Genomic DNA, 22,077 nt, shown 5'->3' on the forward strand with positions numbered 1-22,077 from the left:
TTAAATTTTCTGTACCTTGCTTTGTGGCCTTTGGTTTTTAAAAAATTAAATTTTCTGTACCTCAAAATAACATATATTCTCATTTGACTGACAAAGAGTTCTACGTCTAACCATGTAACCAGCCTGTTGATCATGGTCTTCAAATCTTCTGTATGCTTACTAATTTGGGTCTGACTAACCTATTTATTACCAAGAGGCATTTTCCCACTATAACTGAATTTATCAAATCTTCCTTTTAATTCTCACCATTTTTCACTTTACGTATCTTAAGGTTATTAGTTACATATAAGTTTAGAGCTATTATGTAATTATGGTCTTTTTCTTCTATTAACGTATAGTAGTCCCTTCTATCCCTAATAATACTTTTTTTTTAAGTAGGCTCCACACCCAGCATGGAGTCCAGTGCAGGGCCCGAACTCAAGACCCTGAGATCAAGACCTGAGCTGAGATCAGGGGATGCTTAACCCACTGAGCCACCTAGGTACCTCCCAATAATACTTTGTCTTAAAATCTTTTTTTCTCTTATATTAATATAACCACAGCTTTCCTTTGGTAAGTATTTGGTATCTTCTCCCCATCCTTCTGCTTTCAATCTTTCTCTGTCTATATTTCAGGAATGGATGCTAAAATCGTCTAAAATAGCACATAACTATATTTCTAAAAGTTCAATCTAACCAATCTATTAGTTGGCAATATATTTATTATAATTAGATATTTATTTTTGCCTATATTAATTATAATTACTGATATATTTGCATCTATTCCTATCACTGATTCATCTACTATACACCTCCCTCTCTCCTGGAACACTTTTATTCCTTCTACTTCTTTTGAAGTAATACATTCATTCTTTGCCTTTGTTACCCATACAATTTTTAATAATCATACCAGATTCAACAAAATATTAAGTTAATTGTTATCTTTATTCTTCTCTCAAACGATATAAAAATCTTAGAATGGGGTGCCTGGTTAGTCAGTTAAGAATCCGCCTTTGGGGCGCCTGGGTGGCTCAGTGGGTTAAGCCGCTGCCTTCGGCTCGGGTCGTGGTCTCGGGGTCCTGGGATCGAGTCCCGCATCGGGCTCTCTGCTCAGCAGGGAGCCTGCTTCCTCCTCTCTCTCTGCCTGCCTCTCTGCCTACTTGTGATCTCTCTCTGTCAAATAAATAAATAAAATCTTTAAAAAAAAAAAAAATAAAAAATAAAAAAAATAAAAAATAAAAAAAAAAAAAGAATCCGCCTTTGGCTCAAGTCTTGATCCCAGGACCCTGGGATTGAGCCCCGTGTCAGGCTCCCTGCTCAGCGGGGCGTCTGCTTCTCCCTCTCCCTCTGACCCTCCCTTCTGCTCTTGCTCTTGCTTGCTTCCTCTCTCAGATGAGCAAAAGATATCTTTAAAAAAAAAAAAAAAAGACATTTCTTAAAAACTTAGAATTTTTAAATTCCAATCAGCCTTTCTCATCTCATATTATTTTGTCCAGTCTTTTGACTTCATTTTGATGTCCCTGAATTAATCATGACTATTGTTTTATATAATCAGGTTTCTCTAAACAGTCATCATGCTTTCTTTCATTTTATTCCTTTCTGGATTCAGTTGGATTCCATTTCTTTCTACCTGAAGTACTTCTTTCAGTAATAAACTAACCGTCTTCCCCCTCTTTTTATCTTTCTCTCTCTCTCTGTCTACACACACACACACACACACACACACACACACTCTTTAATATTCATTTCTGAAGATGTATTTATTTTGCCCTCACTCTTGAGTGATAGTTTAACTAAGACAATTATTTTCTCTCAGGAAAACTGAGTCTTTCAGCTTTTATTACTGTTGTTGAAATTTTGCTGAACCCAATTTACTGGCTGATACAAAGCCACTGAAGGGTTTTGGATAGAAGAATGATAGGATTAGACATTAATATTAAAATCCTTACTCTGGCTACAAGTTACCACAAAAAAGGAGGAGAAACCAGAGAGGAAGGAGCACTTAGAAAGCTGTTACAGGTCTATGTAAGAAGTGATTAAATGAACCCAGGTAGTAATGGTGGATGTGGAAAGGGGGAAATGATACAAAAGACTCTGGCCAGAGAGAATTTATAAAATATGGGGATGAGCAAAATAAACTTAAAATTTCAAGCTGATTGAATCAAAGTATTTATTCACAGAAATAGAGGAACTTTACCTACTCAGCCTTACACCATATAATCCTGAACTTTTTAGCTCCATGAGTATCAACAGGATTTGTGTGTAAATTTGGTGGATGGTCTGGAAGGAAAAGAAGAATCAAGAATGACTGCAAAGTTTCTGTCATAAGCAACTTATGGAATAGAGTTTCCATTTATCAAGTTTGGAAAAACTGTAGAAGGAGCAGCTTTCAGAGGATAACAAGAGTTCAATTGTGGGTAATTCTGAGAGCCCTAAAAGACATTCCCTGGTATTTAGATAGGAGTTCAAAGTTCAGGAGAGTGGACTGAGTAGGAGATACGGCTCAGGTCATGATTCCAGGGTCCTGGGATCAAGCCCCCGCATCTGGCTCTCTGCTCAGCAGGGAGCCTGCTTCCTCCTCTCTTTCTCTGCCTACTTGTGATCTCTGCCTGTTAAATAAATAAATAAATAAATATTTTAAAAAAAAAAAAAAAAAAGAAGAGAGAAAGATGAGATAAAACCAGTAAAGGAGATGAAACAGTACAGACAGTAAACCAGCAACAGAACCTAGAGGATGGTGTCCCTGGGGCCCTGAATGTTGGTGTTACCCCCCACTGCCAAGTACAGTACCTTGCCCAGAGGAGGTATTCAAAAACCACAGGACTGATTTCAAAGCTATACTTGGTGACAAATGCAATTAATGCTATACTATGTGCTCTCTGAAATTTTAAAGATGGGTCTAGTATAATATATATATGGCTAGAAGGTTGGACTTATCTTCAATCTAAACCCTAATGAGAATGTATTAAAAGATACATCAGTCCAGGGAATAAAGTGAATTTCTTGAAGAATCTTTTAAAAGGGTATAAAGAAAAATCTCAAAACAAAATGCTAAAAAGTCCTATATTCGTATAGGACATAAGGGAGAAACAACCTGTGTTCACACTCCAACATCTGGACCCCCACACAAATTTATGTCATGCATAAAAAAGATCAACTGCATCTGTATTTTACAATGTTTGCTGAAATTATTTATGCTTAGAATTTCAAGTTCTAGGAGAATCATAAAAATATGAATCGTCCCAGCTGACTCCTGTTCACAAAATAAATAACCTAGAGCTGATCATATATTTTCTGATAAAGCTTGTATAATCTCATACAATTAAAGTAGGCATCTAATTTCTATGGTACTATTCTGCATATTAATTTCTATATACTCTCTAATCAAATTATTTTAAATCATGAGCAGAAAAAAAATTGTTAATAGGGAGCATCTGTGCTTCTCTACCAACTGTGAGGTAGGATATAAGTTAAGAATGGAGGGGCTGGGCGCCTGGGCAGCTCAGTCGGTTAAGCGTCTGCCTTTGGCTCAGGTCACGATCCCAGGGTTCTGGGATAGAGTCCCACATCAGGCTCCTTGCTCAGTGGGGAGCCTGCCTATCCCTGCTTATCCCTCTGCCTGCTGCTCTCCCTGCTTATGCTCTCTCTCCCTTCTCTCTCTCTCTGTGTCAAATGATTGAATAAAAAAAAAAAAGAATGGAGGAGGTGACCTAAGATCTGATGGTAAATACATCAAAGTTCGGTAAAACCGGTAATATATGTTACAAATGCCAATTTGCTAGCAAAATGGTCATCAGAATGTTTCCTCTTGGAACAAGGATCCCAAGAGTAACTGCATGCACGATAACTTTTAATCACAAAGGCAAAACAAGAACTGCACTGCCACAGTCCTGGGAGAGAGAGAGGCCCTTCTTTCCTACACCACGTGGAATAAATGCCATTGAGATGCATTCTACTTCTCACGTAACGTACTTCAGAAAAGGTTAGTGAAAAGAGGAACACAATTACTCTGTGAATTATTTATAGAGTGCTATCAATCCTTGGAAAATTCTCTAAATGGACAGGAAACCTAAGAAAACAATCCGGTCACTAAAATGGTGAAAGCAATACTTAGGATCTGGCTTAAGAAGTAACCAGTAATCAAAAAGGGAAAGTCTTATTTTAGGTAAGCAAGAAAGATGATGTTTATCTGTGTTGCTCCCTGGGTCTCTTAGAGGACAGGTAAAAGGCAAGAAAGAAAGTGAGCAAAGGCTGTTTTAAATAAATGGAAGTTACAAACGGATCTGCTGTTACTCACTCGCTTCAGCCCTAGTAATAGCTTCTCTAAATGATAAAATTGGGTTCTGTGCTTTTCAGGCAAAGACTTCACGGCTTGTGGGATATATTGGATTCCTTGCTTCTCTGTTCTTTGAATGCCACAGAGATTTCCAGGATGTCCATGAGAGGCAGAGGAGAATAAGGGAGACAAGGTGAAAGAGAAACCTCTCTGTGATCTCCGTCATTACGACAAAAAGTATGATTTGGAGGAGACAAACCAGAGTCGAAAATGAGGGTTTTTTTTTATTAGTTATCCATTTTAATTATCTATGCAACTCTTAATTCTCATTAGCATAGAAAGTGAGAGTTGGCCATATTCAGATTTAATTACTGAATCTATTTCTTTATTTAAAAAATTGGTATCTGTTAAACCAATACTATACCTCTTTTATCTTAGCTGATGTGAGATCATCAGTTTCCATACTCACAGATACTGTTCCCTTGCTTGTTATGTGGTATTTTATTTATTGACCAAAAAAAGTAACTCTGATTTTAGGTAAATTTAGAATAACAAATGGAAGTCTTTTTCCAACTTGGAAGGTTTTCCATCTCAAATTCTTAATAGCCAGGGTGCCTGGGTGGCTCATTCAGTTGTGTGTCTGACTCATGATTTCAGCTCAGGTCATGAACCCAGGGTTGGGCTCTGCACTAGATGTGGAAATTGCTTAAGATTCTCTCTCTCCCTCTGTTCCTCTCCCTCACTCTCTCTCTCTCTCCCTCTAAAAAAAATAAAATAAAATAAAAAATAAATAAATGAATGAATAAAATATGGGATGTGAACATTGACTCCACTATATTATGCTGAAAGACTAAAAGGTTGAATGATTCTGTAGCCTGCACCAAACAAGTGAAAAACACTTCTTTGCCTTTATAAAAATCAAGTGCATAAATGCATGTGAGCATATATATAAATACGAAACAAAAATTTTTTGTTACCTTGTGAGATTAATTTTTAATATCCCTGGATATCATCTTTCAATTCAGTGACACATTTTTAGTAAACACATGTAAGTTAGCTGTGGTTCAGTTAATAAAAATTTTGTTTTATTGCTTGATCTTTTTAGAGATCTGTTCTTATGGTAGACTTCTTTGGGGGTAGATTTTACCAGTATGTCACATACTAAAATAGCCAAATAGCCATCCACAGGAAAAAAAGGTCAAATCATTTCAAGGAAATCAACACTGACAGTTGTTGCCTTCCATAACAGATAAACACATTAGCCAGGCTCTAGCTAAGAAATCCAAAGTAAACAGCAGTTGTACAAAGAAGCTTTTATATCAACGGTACAAGTTCAATAGCAGTCTATGCCAACCTTCCTTCTGCCTAAAATCCATTACAAATGCTGGACTACCGACTGTAAAATAATTTGTGATTAAGCAACAGAGCTCCCCGACTCCCAGATTGCTTAAGTATCAAATCAAACATGTATTAGGTTACAGATATTAACAACTCTTTAAGATCCCGATCATCCAGAGGTCGATCATCCACAGGTCATACTGGTTGCTAACCTAGGATATGAGGAACTTGCTACTGGGACCCTACATTTGGTCTTTCTTATTTTTTCTAATGACTCTGGTTATATACCCTTTCTGCCCCCACACCTGCCTCAGTTAATGCTGTCACCATGGCCTTCATATTTCTTCCATAAGTTGACGCGGCCTGGTTCAAGCCTTTAACACTCTCCACATCAACTAGAGTAATGTCTTTTCATATATGGTCTAAATACCTTAGAGATCGAGGAAGCTACAGTCACAGTGATCTCTTGATCGAAGGTTCAGAAAGAATGTGATGGGCAAAACAGAGAGGCAAGAAATATAAAGCTAAATGACGACAGTGAAAGAAATATAGGACTGAGGCAATACATGTGGGAGAAAGTAGGAACACCTTGAGGATTAACTACTTGGAATTCTTCTCTCCTGAAATGACTTGATTATAATGGAGTATCTGTTCATGGTTTCTTTGTGGAAAGCTAACAGTAAATCACTTTCTGAAATCAGATATAAAATGGCTATTTCAGAAAACCTCTGTAAACCAGTGATTCTATTGTGCTTTACAGTTTGTATTTTTTTATAGAGAAGCTATTAGATTTGCACAAAAATTTCTCATTCTTATTATTCTTACTTTTAGGTAAGGAAACAAAGCTCGATGGGCTTAAGAACTACTTTAAGATTCTGATAAGCACTGGAGGACTCAAGTCCTTGGAAGTCAGGTCCAGTGTGTGCCCCAATAAGCCTGGACGAACACAAACGCGTTGCTTCTAGATCCTCTAACTCAAGTTGTCTTCGAGGTTCTCTGGATATGATCTGTGTTGATTTTTAAAAAGCAATAGGGAAAATCAATTGAACGACTCGCTCTTCAGAGCTGCATTAACTTTTTCAGGCCACTGGGGTACTATTTACTAAATTACCTCTTCTAGAACACCAAATAGTACCCTAGTGGGTCAAAGAGTAAATGCACCTCTGAAAAGTGAGCCATTTATTCCCTTCTTCCCTGTAGTACCAGATGTAATATGTCCCCAATGACAGAAATATTAACCCATTTCCATTAAAAACTCAAGAAATTGTCCCACACTAGAGAAAATGAGTATGAGGACTCTTCCCAAAGCAAAAAAATCTCTCTTCTATAACCCTGGGCACAACCTTGTCGGAAAGTCAACATGTATTTATATAACAATGCTTGTTTTTTATTCACTAGAGATTGATTTTTAATCAAGACCTCAGAACAAAATAAAAATATAAATTCAGAGCTGATGGTTTTCAGTGGAGAGATGCATAGGGTATCACGATAGCTAGTTTTATCCTGTACAGCAGGATTAAAAAAAAAAAAAAAACCAGCTTGAGCGTTCATCTGGCTTATGAAACAAGAGCTACACCACCAACAGCTGCCCTTCCACGTATCTCATTTTGTTTCAGGTTATCCCTTTGTCAGAAAAAAAAAAAGCAAAAACAAAATTCCTTGACTAACAAGTAAATATATTATTACTTGTAATCTGTTTAAAGGCCAAAGCCTCTGATTACATTTTTGAGCTGCTTTAAGAACAGCTACTGAGTGATTTCACACTTGTGAGATACCTCGACAAAGTGAGACTTTTAGGTTTTCAGCACTGTTAGTCCCTTACTCTTCTGGAAGATGGCTGTGCAATGAAAACAAGACAACTTTAATTTAAGAATCATCCAGCTTCTAATTAAACTGCCATAGGCAGCTGGTTGGATAAGTTTTAATCAGTTTCAATCACCTATTGATTGGTATACTGAAGCCTAAAAAATTAAAAGTAAAAGATGATTGGGGAATTGTCCCATCTCAGAACAACAGTAGAGGCCTCTGTAAATAACTCCTCTTTTAACCATCAGCTAAATGAACACTTCAATACTGCAGTACAAAGTCTTCTGCAAAATTACTTTAACTAACAAGCAGAAATTTATCAGCTTCAGCCAAAATCAATGCTGAAATCAATTTGAACACTGGTTGTGTCTAAAGGGGCTCATTGGCAATTTAGGGAAATTACACCATGTAAATGCCTGTGCTTTAATTGAACAGTTTCATCAACTAGGCTGTGATTGCTGTCCATTCATTTATTTACTTTCACTGCAGCTACCATTCTGCAAAGGAATGGCTTTTGTCAGGCTGGAGAGAGGCACTTTATCTTCATTTTGTGCACTTTTGTGCATAACCGACTTCATGAAACGGGCGTATCATGACTAGAGTCCAAACAAACCTGAAGGGACTTTTCCTTTCACATAAAAACTGAACAACACTCAAACCACCACCATACCTTCCACCATCCGGAGACTGGCATCTTTAAACGCATCGGGTGTTTGAGTGGGGAAGGAATTTGAATGACTTCCTGCACATGGAATTGTGTTTGTGTATTGAGGAGCTACATTTTTGGACAAAAGAAGGAAAAGCATTTGGATTCTAAATTCAATTCGACCACATTCTTTCTGAGGTATTGTTATTGACTTCCAAAAATATATAAACATACGTGTAACACTGTATTTTATAAAGTAGAGATAAGTCAAGAGAAAGTGCTATTCTCAAATCCATCCAGGAGACTAAGGCTTAAAGATGTCACACAGAGGGCGCCTGGGTGGCTCAGTGGGTTAAAGCCTCTGCCTTCGGCTCAGGTCGTGATCCCAGAGTCCTGGGATCAAGCCCCACATCGGGCTCTCTGCTCAGCAGGGAGCCTGCTTCCTCCTCTCTCTCTCTGCCTGCCTCTCTGCCTACTTGTGATCGCTGTCTGTCAAATAAATAAATAAAATCTTAAAAAAAAAAAAGATGTCACACAGACTTGAAGATTAAGGGGAGTAGAAAGGGAGAGGAATCCGTGTGGAAGGAGAAAAATGAATTTCCTTGGAAAGACCAGCAGCCAGAAACACCGTGCCAAAAATGATTTAAATATGCACTCATAAAAATCACAGACAAGGAAAAAAACCCAAAGATGTAATTTCTGGAGAATCACATGCTGCAATGACTCGAGTTTGGAAAGCATTAACATTTTTGACATTGGGTTAATTCAGATTACAATTTCTAGGGAAGGAGAGAGGAAAGAAGACAGCAGCTCATTCACATGGGTCTTCTTTAAGGTACATGTGCCTGATGCAAAAAGTGAAAGGTACACTTGTAGTGTATTTGCTTGAACATGCTGGCAGAAATCCTTAGGCTTGCACATACTTAGCTCCTCACGGAACCAAATGGAATTATTCACGAGGAGGGCACCAGGAAGGGACTAATGAATAAGAAAGGATGAGTTTCAGTGGTGGTTCTATTTCTGTCTTGGTTTGAATCCTCGGGGAAATCCATTAAGTTTGGTGGTTCAGTCTCTTCGCAGGGTCAAATGAGGGCAGTGATAGCTGTTGTCCCCAGTTATATATATCTTAGTGCTGCTGGGGGCTAATCAGGGCTTGTGATGGTGGCCCAGTTTGGAAACAGGAGTGCGACCACTCTGATTCTAAGCACCGCTTGTGCTTTGAGTATGACGGAGGCAGGCTGGGCTCTGACACCTTCTACTAGGGCTGCCAGGGATAGAGGGAAATTTGCCATCTGCCCTTTTAGTCAGCGACTCCAGCTGTTACACCCCACCATGCTCACTAGGAATTCCCTTCAAAAAATGTTAAAAGGGAAAATAAATAAATGGTGTCCAGAAACTTCACTTAGTACATGTGTTTATGGTAAAAATTCATTCTGGAATTTAATCCCATGTATGCTTTTCTCTGCCACTTTAAAGTTTCACTGGCTATCCATCTTATTGCTGAGACAATGTAAAAATATAGTTTATTCATGGTTTTTAGATAACTTTTCCAAAAATTTAATTATGGTTTAATCAGGGTTTTATGTTTATTGACTAAGTATATTGTTACATTTTGCTGCTATAGTTAGCAGTTGTAATAGAATCAGAATGTTTGGGAACCCTATACAGTATGTATCTTCCAAATACACTAAGCTTGTTAAAATGCTGTATTGATTGTGCCCTAAAGCAAGTTCTAATTTTGTCTGAACATTTTTCACTTTGTTATTTGAATCCACCAAACAAAAACCATGAAGTCTGCTTGTAAGCAGTGATACTGAACATTCTTTCTTTCTTTTGCAACACCAATAAGGAAACGTAAGGAGATTTGAGGGTTAAGAGGATAACGTAATACAAAGTCACACTTAAAAAGCGAATTAATGCTTAAAGAAACTTTATGCTTAATTCCCACAACCAAAGTATCTATTGCTACTTCCCTTCTAATTTGGTAATCCGCTCCTCCAACTTAGCATTAGTGCACAAATAAGAACCAAAACTTTTCACTCTGGTAAGCTGGCAATCTAACACAAACACGGTCCCTTACATCTAAGTAACCATAAAAGAGCAATGAAAAAATAAAAAAATAAAAAAAAAACGCAGCAGGAAAGTTATACACACTAAATGCCTTTCAGACTTTCCAGTGGATTATTTTCCCAAAAAAAGTAATTTAAGTAAATACCCTAGATGCTATGGTGTGCAAATATTTGCTTGTGCTACATGCCAACCAAGAGACTACATTTTTCTAACACATCAGATACTGTAAAATACTGGGAAAAAAAAACTAATGTGTCTTATAAATCAAGAGATGCACCACCTCCACTAGCATAACCATACAATTAATCTAGGGATTCAATGATTAAATTTCAAGTTTTTGATAAGGAAAAGAGACCCAAAGGATAAAATACAAGTTATGTTTCAACAGCTCTGTCAGCCAAGAAATGACTGTTTTAGCATCTACTAAAAAGCCTCTAAAATTAACTAGAAATAGTACATCACTGACTTTCAGAATTATATATTTATATCTTATATCCAAAAATAATTTGGATTAAAAATTAGGAAACTGAGAGAGTGAATGGCAAATAGAAAACACCTGGCTTGGGGCACCTGGTTGCCTCAATTCGTTGAACATCCGACTCTTGATTTCGCCTCAGGTCACGATCACCGGGTCTTGAAATCAAGTTTCATGCCAGCTCCACCATCAGCTCAGAGTCTACTTGGCCCTCTCCTACTCCCTCTCTGTCCCCCGCCACTACACATGTTCAGAAGCTCTCTCTCTAATAAATAAAATCTTCAAAAAAAGAAAGAAAGGAAAGAAAAGTCCTGGTCTGAGTTCTAGTCTTCTAAAAATTGTATATATTTAATGTTTTGATACTGAGTTCTAAGTCTTGATTTGACCTTGGGTATGTCCCTTAATCCTTCCAAGTTTTATCTTTCTCACTGGCATAATGGGGGTAACCTTCCTAGAAAGGATTCAGCAAGTTCTGACAGATCCAGTATGATCAGGCCTCTGTCCCTCTCTCTGCTCTCCCCTGAGCTCACTTTCCTGTGGCCACATTGGCCTAGATATGACATGTTCATGCCCATCTTCCGGCTTTTGCCAGAGTGGTTCCTCCTGCCTGGAGGGGTCTTCTCCCAGATTTTCTCATAACTGGCTTCTTGCTGTCCTTGAGGTCTGAGTGTGAATATCACGTCTTCAGAGAAGCCTCGTTGAACAACTATTTTACATTCTTTACAGCACCTGCAAGGTCTGAAATTATCTTACTTGCAATCATTTCCCTGATTACTGTCTGTATGCCCCGCAAGTGTGAGCTCCAGGAGCACAAGGAACTTATCTGTTTCATTCACTGCTGAACTGCAAATGCTTAGAGCAGTCCTTGGCACAGAGTGACAGGAAGTACCCCAGACCCTAGAACAACACGGGGTTAGGGGCACCGACCCCTGTGCGGTCAAAACTCCACATATAATTTCTGGCTCCCTGAAAACTTAACCACCAATAGCCCACTGTTAACTAGAAGCCTCACCAATAACCCAAATAGTTGATCAACACATATATGTATTTAAGCTAGAGAAAAGAAAATATTTTAAGAAAATCGTAAGGAAGAGAAAATACACTTACAGGCTGTACTGCATTTACTGAAAAAAATCCACATATAAGTGGATCCGTGCAATTCAAACGTGTTGTTCAAGGGCCAACTCTATTTATTCAATGAATCAATGGATATACAGTAAGACAAACTTTTAAAGAACAAAACCAAGCACCACGTGATATTATATTTTTATGGCAGGTGAATGTTGAATTAATTTTAAAACATTAGCCTTGGGAGTGACCTCTGCAACCACGTCATGTCCACATCTAAGTGGGAATTCTTTTCTCAGGGGTTCTGAATAACCAGCCATGTTGCTCTGCTTAAGGTAAGAGGACTCACACCTCCCAGAGCCACCCAGCAACAGACAACACTCTGTGTCCATCCTCAGGCTGTGAAGAATCTGCCCCTGCAGGTTAATTCCTGAATCGCTGTCCTGACCAGGTTCCTACAGTAGGTGCAGTGCAGTGCTCGGCCCTGGGACGATGCCCGCCCTGATTCACAGGACACAACTCTTCTCCAGGGAGGACAGTCCAGATAAGCAAGTTGAGGCTAGCCTTCAGAAACACACAAAGCAAACCTATTTCTTCGTCAACAGGAATCTTTTCTGACTTTTTAAAAGTCAGCTGTCATAGAGACCCTTAATTATTTCTTCTTCAGTTAAAAGCTGACCAATTCTTTCAACCACTTCTCAAATCAGATACCAGTTCCTCCATGAGGTCCTGACCTGATTCTTCCTGAGGAAAGAGCTAGAATTCACCACCCCTTCCTTAGCCCCTCACCTGGGGCCTGCATACAGGCCCCGCATACCGACATGCGCCCCAGACTGTGAAGTCCCACACTTACTATTTCATCCATCTGGACATGGTCCGACTGGAGCCAGGGTGCCCTCACCAGCCAGCCGGGTGCTATCCACATGGCATGGACTCAGAATGAGACTGCTCGACAAATGTATAAAGGATTGGAGAGGCACCACTCGTAGGCTCCCTTAGAATTTTCCCCATGCTTGTCTGGCTGATATCTGAACTGTGCACATCTCTCTGTAGAAACTCAGTACCCAGACCATGAATCCAAAAGTGGCATGCTACAGGATGAAGTCAAAGCCTGATGCTGTACCCTCCTGCTGAACCCAGAGAAAGGAAAACGAGAACTCCTCCACCCTATAAAGACACATGTGTGCTAACGTTTATCTGGTCACAATCACTTCTGCTTGGGGACTTTCAATTTCTTTATAAAGAAAGCATTTTTACTGAAATAAAATATTAGAAAGAAGTCTTGCCACTTTAAAACTATTTTTCCCTGCAAGGAGATGGTGTTGAAATACTTCGATTCAGCAAATTCTTACTTGAAATATTACCATAATGTATTGATTTTTACCAGACTCAATTGACTGAAAAGTTGTTTGTATAGCAATATTGGCCAAACCAATATACTAGAACAATTTTGTTACCCATAGTAATCAAGTGCATTTCTGAAGTATAATTATACTGTCATAAAAATAAAGCCAAGATACCCTTTTCCAAGCAATAAAACAAAAGGGGCTATAAAACAGGAAGAAGAAAAGGCTAAATAAATGAGATTTTTTAAAATTAAATTTAGTGTCTTTTAAGAACACCTCCGCCTCCTCTTCCTACCCTTAAGCCAAGGTTAGCAGAAAATGATCAATACTTCAATCTCAATAAACTATTTCAATAATAGTTAATTCGGGTGGAAACAGAGTCTGAAAATCTCTGCTCAGCGACCTGTAACATCCTGTCATGTTGGTTGGATGCCAATAATCCATCATTGCCATAATGGATATGAGCATGTGTGAAGTTACAGGAACATGGAATGGGGGAAGCAAAGGTGGGAAAGGTGTGGAGAATCACAAGCTCAGGTCCGTTCCATAGACTCTAATCGATACAATGTACATTATTATATGAAACAAGTCTCTAACGGTGACTGCCGCGAGAGCAAGAGAGGGAAACATACATAATTAATTTTATTTGACAAATACTCATTGATTTTCTGGAAATATTAATATCCTTGCTTGTCACATGACACTGTAACACAATCCAGTATTTAATTTTGCATTAAGATGATATCTTGTTTGCTTGTTTAAAATACGATCTTGGCTGCAAGGAAAAGGCTCTTCATTTGATTGGAAATTTAAAGTTAAAATAAATCAAACAATCGCCCTGGCTCTTGGGTCAATACCAAAACCACTTAAAAACTACTCTTAATTTACAAGATGTACCTCAGGGAAAAAATATAAAGGAGTGGGGTCACTGATGCAGTGGGTAGAGAAGCAGGGGTCAGACCTTCTTCTGATTTGGTTCGGCACCTTCAGGATGGCCAGTAAAAGAGGAGTGAGAGCTTTCTGGGTACTATATGGTCCCAGTTTTCATTGAGGGCTCTTTTTTATGATGTTTTTCCCCTCAGGAATCCCACGTTTGGTCATAGTTTGTTTACTAAACAGCATTTCATTTGACAGCAATTCATGCATTTTCTCATTTTACGTAACTGACCACAAGAGCTTCTAATTTTCATTAAATACATCATGTTCCTCAAATGAGTTGACAGAATTCCAGCTCCAAAACCACAAATGTAATGTTTTATTTGGACTCTACAGCCATATTACAAGGGCAGAATACAACTTAATAGTTCGTGTGATCTCAGCCACTGTCTCCAAGGACCATCCTCACCCTTCTGCCCAACAAATATCTAAAAAAATGGGTAAAACAAAAGAGAGGAGAGATCAACCCTTTGAGAATTATTATCCTGTCCCTCTTCTTGTTGTCTCTAGATACAGGCAAATTAATTCTTAAATAATGGTTTATATCCAATGTTCAAAACACCGTGTCAGCAGCGTTTTAAGCTATGTGCTATACTACTGAGAAAATCTTACCCCAAATCCAGGTTAGACCATTAATGTACTGTAGGAAGGAATAGGAGGCAGACAATTCATTACTATTTTCAAACACCTCCATGCTAGAACACATGATCTAAAAGCTGATAATCTGAGTCTTAGGCTGACTAATTTGCATTAAAGAAAAAGATAAAAGATTATGCATATGGGCTAACTGACTTATTAGCATGACTTAAGTCCAAGAGTTAAATATCACTTTATTTCTGGGCCCAGAGCTTAAGCAACTCCATCAAACAATGCCCCTAGGGAGGAAAGAACCTGAGTGACTGGCCTTCATTATCATAGAATGTTTCCAAAGAAAGTGGGCCTGTTAATTACTTTCATTTCAATGTGACATACTATCCAAAAACAGAGGACAGTAACTAGTGTGTTGGGTTAATAGATGCTAAGTACTCAGTTTTAACACCTGAAAGAAAATTAATCATTCAAAAATATGCCATCAGTTTAGAAATTCCTATTCTTCCAGATGAACATTCTAAAACAATTACACAGGCTCTAAAACTAGCTGGATATGGGGAGAATCCAATTAAAGAGCCCTACTAAAACCTGCTTGGAAAAAACCCCCACTTGCCTCATTCTCGTTTCAGCCAACATGTATAAAGCATCTATCCTATCCTTAGGACTGGGCTGAGAACACTAGAAAATACAAGGAAACACAATGGACTCCGCTTGACCTTGAGAAACAACACTGCCTCGGGGAAAAACACAGAGAGGAGGAGAGACACTAGAATTCTGGCTTTGCCATTGAGTGGCCACATGCTGGGGAGTTCTACCTTTTTCTGGTGGTAAAATGGGCTTAACATTTTACCAGGTGTCTTAATGCAATCTGAAAATAAACTATGATAAAAGAGAAAATACTCAGAAACTTCTAAAAAAATCTATATGTATGATATAAGCAAATTTATGGTATAACTAACGAATAGCAGGAAACAGAGAAGTATAGAGTATCATAGCAGAATTTTTTTAAAGTTTTTTAAAGTTAAACACTTTTTTTAAAGTTAACTAATGGATACTAACACAGTTCAGTATCTGTGAGATGTTTGTAGATGTTCAAAAAAAAAAAAAAAAAAGAGCCCCATGGTCAAGTAAGTGTAGGGGGCACAGAGCTTAGTGATTTTTCTATTATTAGCACTACCATGAACCATAGCTAACATTTTTTTTTTTAAGATTTTATTTATTTACTTGACAGACAGAAATCACAAGCAGGCAGAGAGGCAGGCAGAGAGAGAGGAGGAAGCAGGATCCCTGCCGAGCAGAGAGCCCAATTCGGGGCTTGATCCCAGGATCCTGGGATCATGACCTGAGCCGAAGGCAGAGGCTTTAACCCACTGAGCCCCCCAGGTGCCCCAACAGTAGCTAACATTTAGTTGGCCGGTCATAATGCTGAGCCTTTTCTATGAAACATCTCATTTAACCTCATGACAATCTGATTAGATGTTATTATCTCCGTTTTACACACAAACTGAGGCAGAAGACAAGATGTAACTTTCCCCAGGTCACACAGCTGGAGGCTGACGCAGGACACACATAACCACAACACATACTTTCTCCAGGTTTCTGAAGTTCACCGTGAATCTCTCAGAGGGGGATGGAATATGTGTCTTTCCTGAATTTGGGGTTTTGTGGAGCAACATGCAGCATTTTGAGCAATGGAGCATAAATGAAAGCACATTCATTTTCAAAAGAAAACCTAAATTATTCTTCTTCCTAGGCATAAGCTCTACTTTAGTCTAAGGTATTTCCTTTATAATCCGTTTCGCCTAAGTTAGTAATCCAAGAAATCCTGACCTGAAATTACCTCCTTAGGTCATTATCATAAGACAGACAAGAACACAGCAAGGACCCCGCATAGGTCCATGATATCACTTGGTTTAAATGTTTCGGCTCAGAATTTCATATTGTGTAACCGTGGGGGGGAATATCCAGACTTAAAGGGCGAACATGTGATCAACTATTAAACAATATATACTGCAGTTACACATGATGTCATATCCCTTGAAATTCACAACATCCCATCAAGTGGAGCAAATAAGAAAGAAATATTAAACTTTTGCTTTGCATTTATTGGTTTTATTATACGTTATAAGAAAAAAAAATTAAATAGGCCCATTAGGCAGTTTTGTTACCAATGAGTGGATTTTCCAATATTTTCTTCATCTAGTTTATGTAGCATAGCCTGTAATGTAATCATTTTGTTCGGAAAAAAAAAAAATCACAATTTTTATAGTCAACACCATTAAGGTAAACTTAGTGTAGGAGAAAGTCAATCATAACACAGCAAAGAGTTTTATAGAGACTTTAGTAAAGTGGATTCTCATTTCTTGACAATTACACCACTTTTTTTTTTACCCCCTGGTGCTGAACTAAAAGCCAGGGATATAAGAACAATACAACTGAAGCCCAGGCAGAAATGAAAACCAATGATCATTGACAACTGATTATACAATTTGGTTATCTTTACACTCTTTCCTCTTAAGAATCACCTAAGCCATCAAACTGAAGGAATATCTTCTTTGAATGAGAAATATACTATGTAAAATAAAGCCCTAAAATGATCATGTTACTGCTACTCACCCTCCAAAAACAACCACTGTCAAAAATGTATTAAATCTTACAACATGCAGGGCACTTGGGTGGCTCAGTCAGTTGAGCGTCCGACTCTTGATTTCAGTTCAAGTCATGACATCGAGGTGGTGGGATCGAGCCCCAGGTTGGGCTCAGACCTCAGTAGAGAGTCTGCTTGGGGCTTCTCTTGCTCCCTCTCTCTCTGCCCCTCCCCCACTTGGGTGTGAGCCCATGTGCTCACGCTCTCTCTCAAATAAATAAATCTTTTTTTAAAAAATAAAAAGTCAAAAATCTTCCAACATGCATATTGAGCACTAGCAATGGCACGTAAACGAAATCAGGATAAATTGGATGTTAACACAGCATTCCAGCAGTTAAACGAACTTGTGTGTGCTAAGGATATGTAAAATAATGCGGTCCTAATGAAAGGAGAACTTCTAGACATGCTCCTTGGCTAAAAAGGTGACCAAGGCAAACAGGGAGTTATTGTTTAATGGGCATAGGTTTCAGATTTGCAAGACAAAAGGAGTTCTGGAGATGAATAGTGTTGAAGTTGGCACAACAGTTTGAATGTGCCTAATGCCACTGAACTACAGGCTTAAAACAGGTGAAGATACTAAATTTTATGTTATATGTTCCTCACCATAATTAAACAAATAATAAAACATTAAAATGATTTAGAGAGCCTGGGCAGTACAACTGGTTAAGTGTCTGACTCAGTTTTGGCTCAGGTCATGATTTCAGGGTCATGAGATCAAGCCCTGCATCGGGCTCCATACTCAGCACAGAGTCTGCATAAGACTTTCTCTCCCTCTCCCTCTACCTGTCACCCCTGCTCGCTCTCTCTAAAATAAATAAACCTTTAAAAAAGCAAACAAATGAAAACATTAACATGATTTCATGTTGTAATTTTTCCTTGGTAGGTGAGCATGTTATTTCTATCTCTCTGCATCCCCTGCTCCTTTCTGTTATTAGCCTATGTTTTAAAAGAAAAGATTTAAATCTTAACATCTGGGGTATTATTTCTAATAAAAATCACCTTCTGGAGTTTGGTGGGTTTATGTTCTCCCTACCCTACTAGAATAAACCAGGACAGTAAATTCACAATAGAACAAACTGAATTTAAAACTATGAACATGCATGAGAGTTAAACATCTGGTTAAACAGAACACATGAATAGGTTAGGCATCTACAGAAATGATTTTGGATTCCATTTGAAGTCAATAAAAGGAATCTAAAGAGTTGAAGAGTTGCTAGAAATCCTTCCTGTTTTATTATATTTGGCTATGAGCACAAAAGCATTAGTACAAGCAAGACTAAGGCTTTGAAAATTGCTCCCTACAACGAACTCAGGAGAAGCAAATCAGAGCACACTGGTTCCTTCTTCTTTCCTTTCAAAGGGCACCTGAACCTAAGAACCCTCAGAACAGGGTAAAAATTCAAGTCAGATAAGAGTAAGAAGGAGAAGACTGAGCTGAAGAGATGCTTTTTATGCAGTACTGGGGGCTGCTTGAGAAGGAATGCTAGTATGATCCAGGAAAGGACAAGAGTGGCTCAAACCCATCAGAGGCATTAAGCATGAAAACATTTTAAGGCCACAGCCTAAGGATCGTGGAGGCAATATGCTGGTATTTAATTCTCTGAATTATCATAGTGGAAGCACTTAACTTTCAGACCAACTACTCAGAGTACCCAGTCATCTATAAGAAAAAATAATTGAAATACATGAACATAAGTTCTTAAAGGACTAGGTTCAGGAGAACAGACTCACATCCTGACTCTACCTGCAGAGAAGATTGAAGCCCTGAGTGGGTGAATGGGTCGGCTGACTGAGAAGAAGCTTCTAACCCTGGGAAACCTAATTCCATACCAAGGCTGCATCTCTGTGTGGAAGAAGTTCTGGGATTTTAGGATGTGACCCTTCATGGTCATGGGCAATAGGACAATTTTTATCTATAGTCATGTGGTTAGCAAGCACTTAAAATTCTAAAAACATTAATAACCAATTATAAACTGTCTCACAACTTTGAAGATATATATTAAAACATCTAAGGTAAAAACACAATCATAATGTGATGCAGAGTTAGTGTATATATGGAAAACAGCTCTCTGGAGGAAAGCTTTATTACTCCCTCAGGGCTTTCTTACAGAGTATGGATTTTTTTAATTCCTAGTGGAATATTTTTCATACACCATTGCAGACTATTAAGTATCAGATATTACATTATGTAGTTTAAACTTTGCACTACTGCATGAGAAAGACTTCCCTGTCGAGAGAACTATTTTTTACGGTTAGCATTTTTTAATATGAAAATGAACACTCCTTTAGGGTAAGATCACTGCTACTGGAATTTGGGAGAATTTTATAACTTAACATATTCATCAATGTGTAGAAATTCTCTCAGGGGACTCGGGTGAAGGGAGAAGGAAATACAAGAGGAAGAAGGCTTGTTAATAACTTACAGTGTCAACACAGGGCACAGCAATGGTATTTATAAGGGCCGTTTTCCACTGGGCACAGCTGTAAAAGAGCAGGGGACTAGCACAGGGTGAAAACAAGTTTAAAAAAAAAAAAAAAAACGGTGTGAAAGAGTGAAGGAAAAAATACATTAAACTTCAGGCCAGTTAAAGGTACACTTGCTAATGGTGGACTATTAACTGCTCACCCAGGAGAGATGCAGACGCAGAAATATTAAAAAGGCAATATAGATGCACTTTTCCAACCAATTCCTGAGAAAATAGATGCCTTGCAGAATTTTTGGAGTCAAAAGTGGAAATAAACTCTAAGTGCTGATGGTCATTTAAAAATCTTTGCCACGGAGAACTTGAGTACTCACATTTGGCTAAAGTGCATAGAAAGTTTAAATGAAATCGACTACTCACTTGTAGACTGTGCCTCCGTTGCCATGGCCAAGAGTGTCTCGGTATCGTATGTCTTGTTCATTCATCTCCATGAGAAAGAAAGAAAAACAAAAAGGGTGTCATGCTGTGGATGGAAATGTCAAGGAAAAGCAACTCTGGGCCATAAACAACAAGCAGTCTGGGTCATTTCAAGTTCAGCTGCAAGAACGAGAAGATCAATACAACATTTGCTGTCCAATTTATAAAAGACGATACCAAGGGACAAAGTGATGGAAAGTTTAATGACAATTTGTTTGCCTGGGTCATTTCATTAAAGTTTGATAAAAGGTGTCAAAATGGAATGATATAACATAGCTCAAAAGGGTCAGGTCAGAGCTACTGATAAGAACACAGTCTCGGGCACTACACATAACCAATGCCAAATAGCTCTGCACATAACCAAAGTCAAACTTGGGAAGACAACACACACACACACACACACACACACACACGGTAATCTAATGCACAATCTATAAATAAATCAGCCCCTGAAAACTCCTCAGGTGACCCCATAGCTAACATTAAACAAACTAACTGAATAATGTTAATGACTTTCCTAAAGTAGATACAGCTTTTCTCTGGAAACAGGAAATAGTATACAGCAGTAACTGGGTAGAAATAATAATATGCTGATGGAAAAGTGCCAAATGAGTGCACTTTCAAATGCACACACTGTCAAATATTGTTATGCATAAAGGGAAAAACATATAAGCATGTGATTCTTATAAACTAAAGTCATTTTCAAAATTTAATATGTTAAACAGCATGCACATTTTCCCTGATTCTGTAAAAACGATTACACCACAAATACTACTCTCGTTTATATCATGAATAGGAGTCAATTATTTTAGTGCCCACAAAATAATGTTTTAGAGTTTTCAAGAACTCCCTCAATTATTTATCAAATGACTTTAAGACCAGTCAGATTATATTTGATGCATTCAGTAATTTTCTACACAGTGGTCCAGTTGCTTAAAAATTAACTGCCAACTTTATTCACTAAATGGATTCAATAAAAGTGTTATTTTCCATATAGCTAAAGCTTGGGAAAAGCCATAGTAAGCCGTGGGAAAAAAAAAAAATCAATTTCCAGGGAATTGCACTGCCTTGCATGGGCAGAAAATGGATGGAGTTTTTAATTCAGTATCACCTGGAAAAAAAATAGTTTGCTTTCAGACCATTATAGTAAAGCTTTAAATATTTTGCTCTAAACAGCCGCCAATTGAATAAAGCAAGGCTCCATTTATCAAGGGAAATATTTTTCTTCTATACGTTTCTGAGGTTGAAGCTTCAGAGAGCTGTGATAATTAGGAGTAGAGAGCAGGTAACAGAAACAGCTTCCTTTCCAAGCCGTTCTGCCTATCCCTAAAAGAATATTGACAGATTAATGTGTGAAGGCCAATTCAACACCCAATTTAATTGTAGTACAACCTGATTGATGCAATTTGCAATCAGCTAATTACTATATTTAGGGTCAGAGGCAAAACGATAGACAAGTCAGAAAAACTGGCAACTATTTTCCTCTTTGAGGGAAATTTTGTTCTTCATTACCTTTATATTACTAATGCAGAAAAATAGCTCGTATTTTAACCTATATAAAAGATGGAACATGAAGAAAAGAAAACCTCATTACATTGGACCAAATGATAAATTTTAAAACAGCATGAACAAGAGCAGTATATGAAATAACTTGAGATGCTAAGGTTAGCAGAGCTGCTCCTGGGTGTACTGCGATCGGTGGGTATGAAAAATACACATGCAAACTGCACTATCTATTGGCCAGTACAAATGGGCTAATTCCTTCAAAACCTTTCTTAAGGTAGTCTGAACAGCACTCTTAACAACCTCATTTGTACTATTAGCTTCCCTTATAAGCTATACCCTTATCGGGGTCCAAAGTAAATTCCAGGAGAACAAAGCTCATGGAGTATATATAGGATTCAGGCTTTAGAAGGACCACACTCTGAGACTGTAGTACTCCTCCCACCACTCCATCAGGGCCTTCCAGATAAAAAAAAACAGTAGTTTCCTCTCAGAAA

General features: G+C 38.1%; 1 protein-coding gene across 9 annotated transcripts in view; it reads right to left on the reverse strand.

Annotated features, from left to right (window-relative positions):
* The window catches only part of MAP2K5 (mitogen-activated protein kinase kinase 5), a 260,586-nt gene that overhangs the window by 183,084 nt on the left and 55,425 nt on the right, over positions 1 to 22,077 (reverse strand). For all 9 annotated transcript variants that reach the window (XM_082737007.1, XM_082737004.1, XM_082737010.1 and 6 more), the window contains exon 8: positions 20,021 to 20,085. In XM_082737007.1, coding sequence (XP_082593133.1) covers positions 20,021 to 20,085 — 65 coding nt within the window. The remainder of the gene's footprint in view (positions 1 to 20,020; positions 20,086 to 22,077) is intronic.

Source organism: Mustela nivalis, assembly GCF_964662115.1.
Source record: "Mustela nivalis genome assembly, chromosome: 6".
NCBI classification, from domain to species: Eukaryota; Metazoa; Chordata; class Mammalia; order Carnivora; family Mustelidae; genus Mustela; species Mustela nivalis.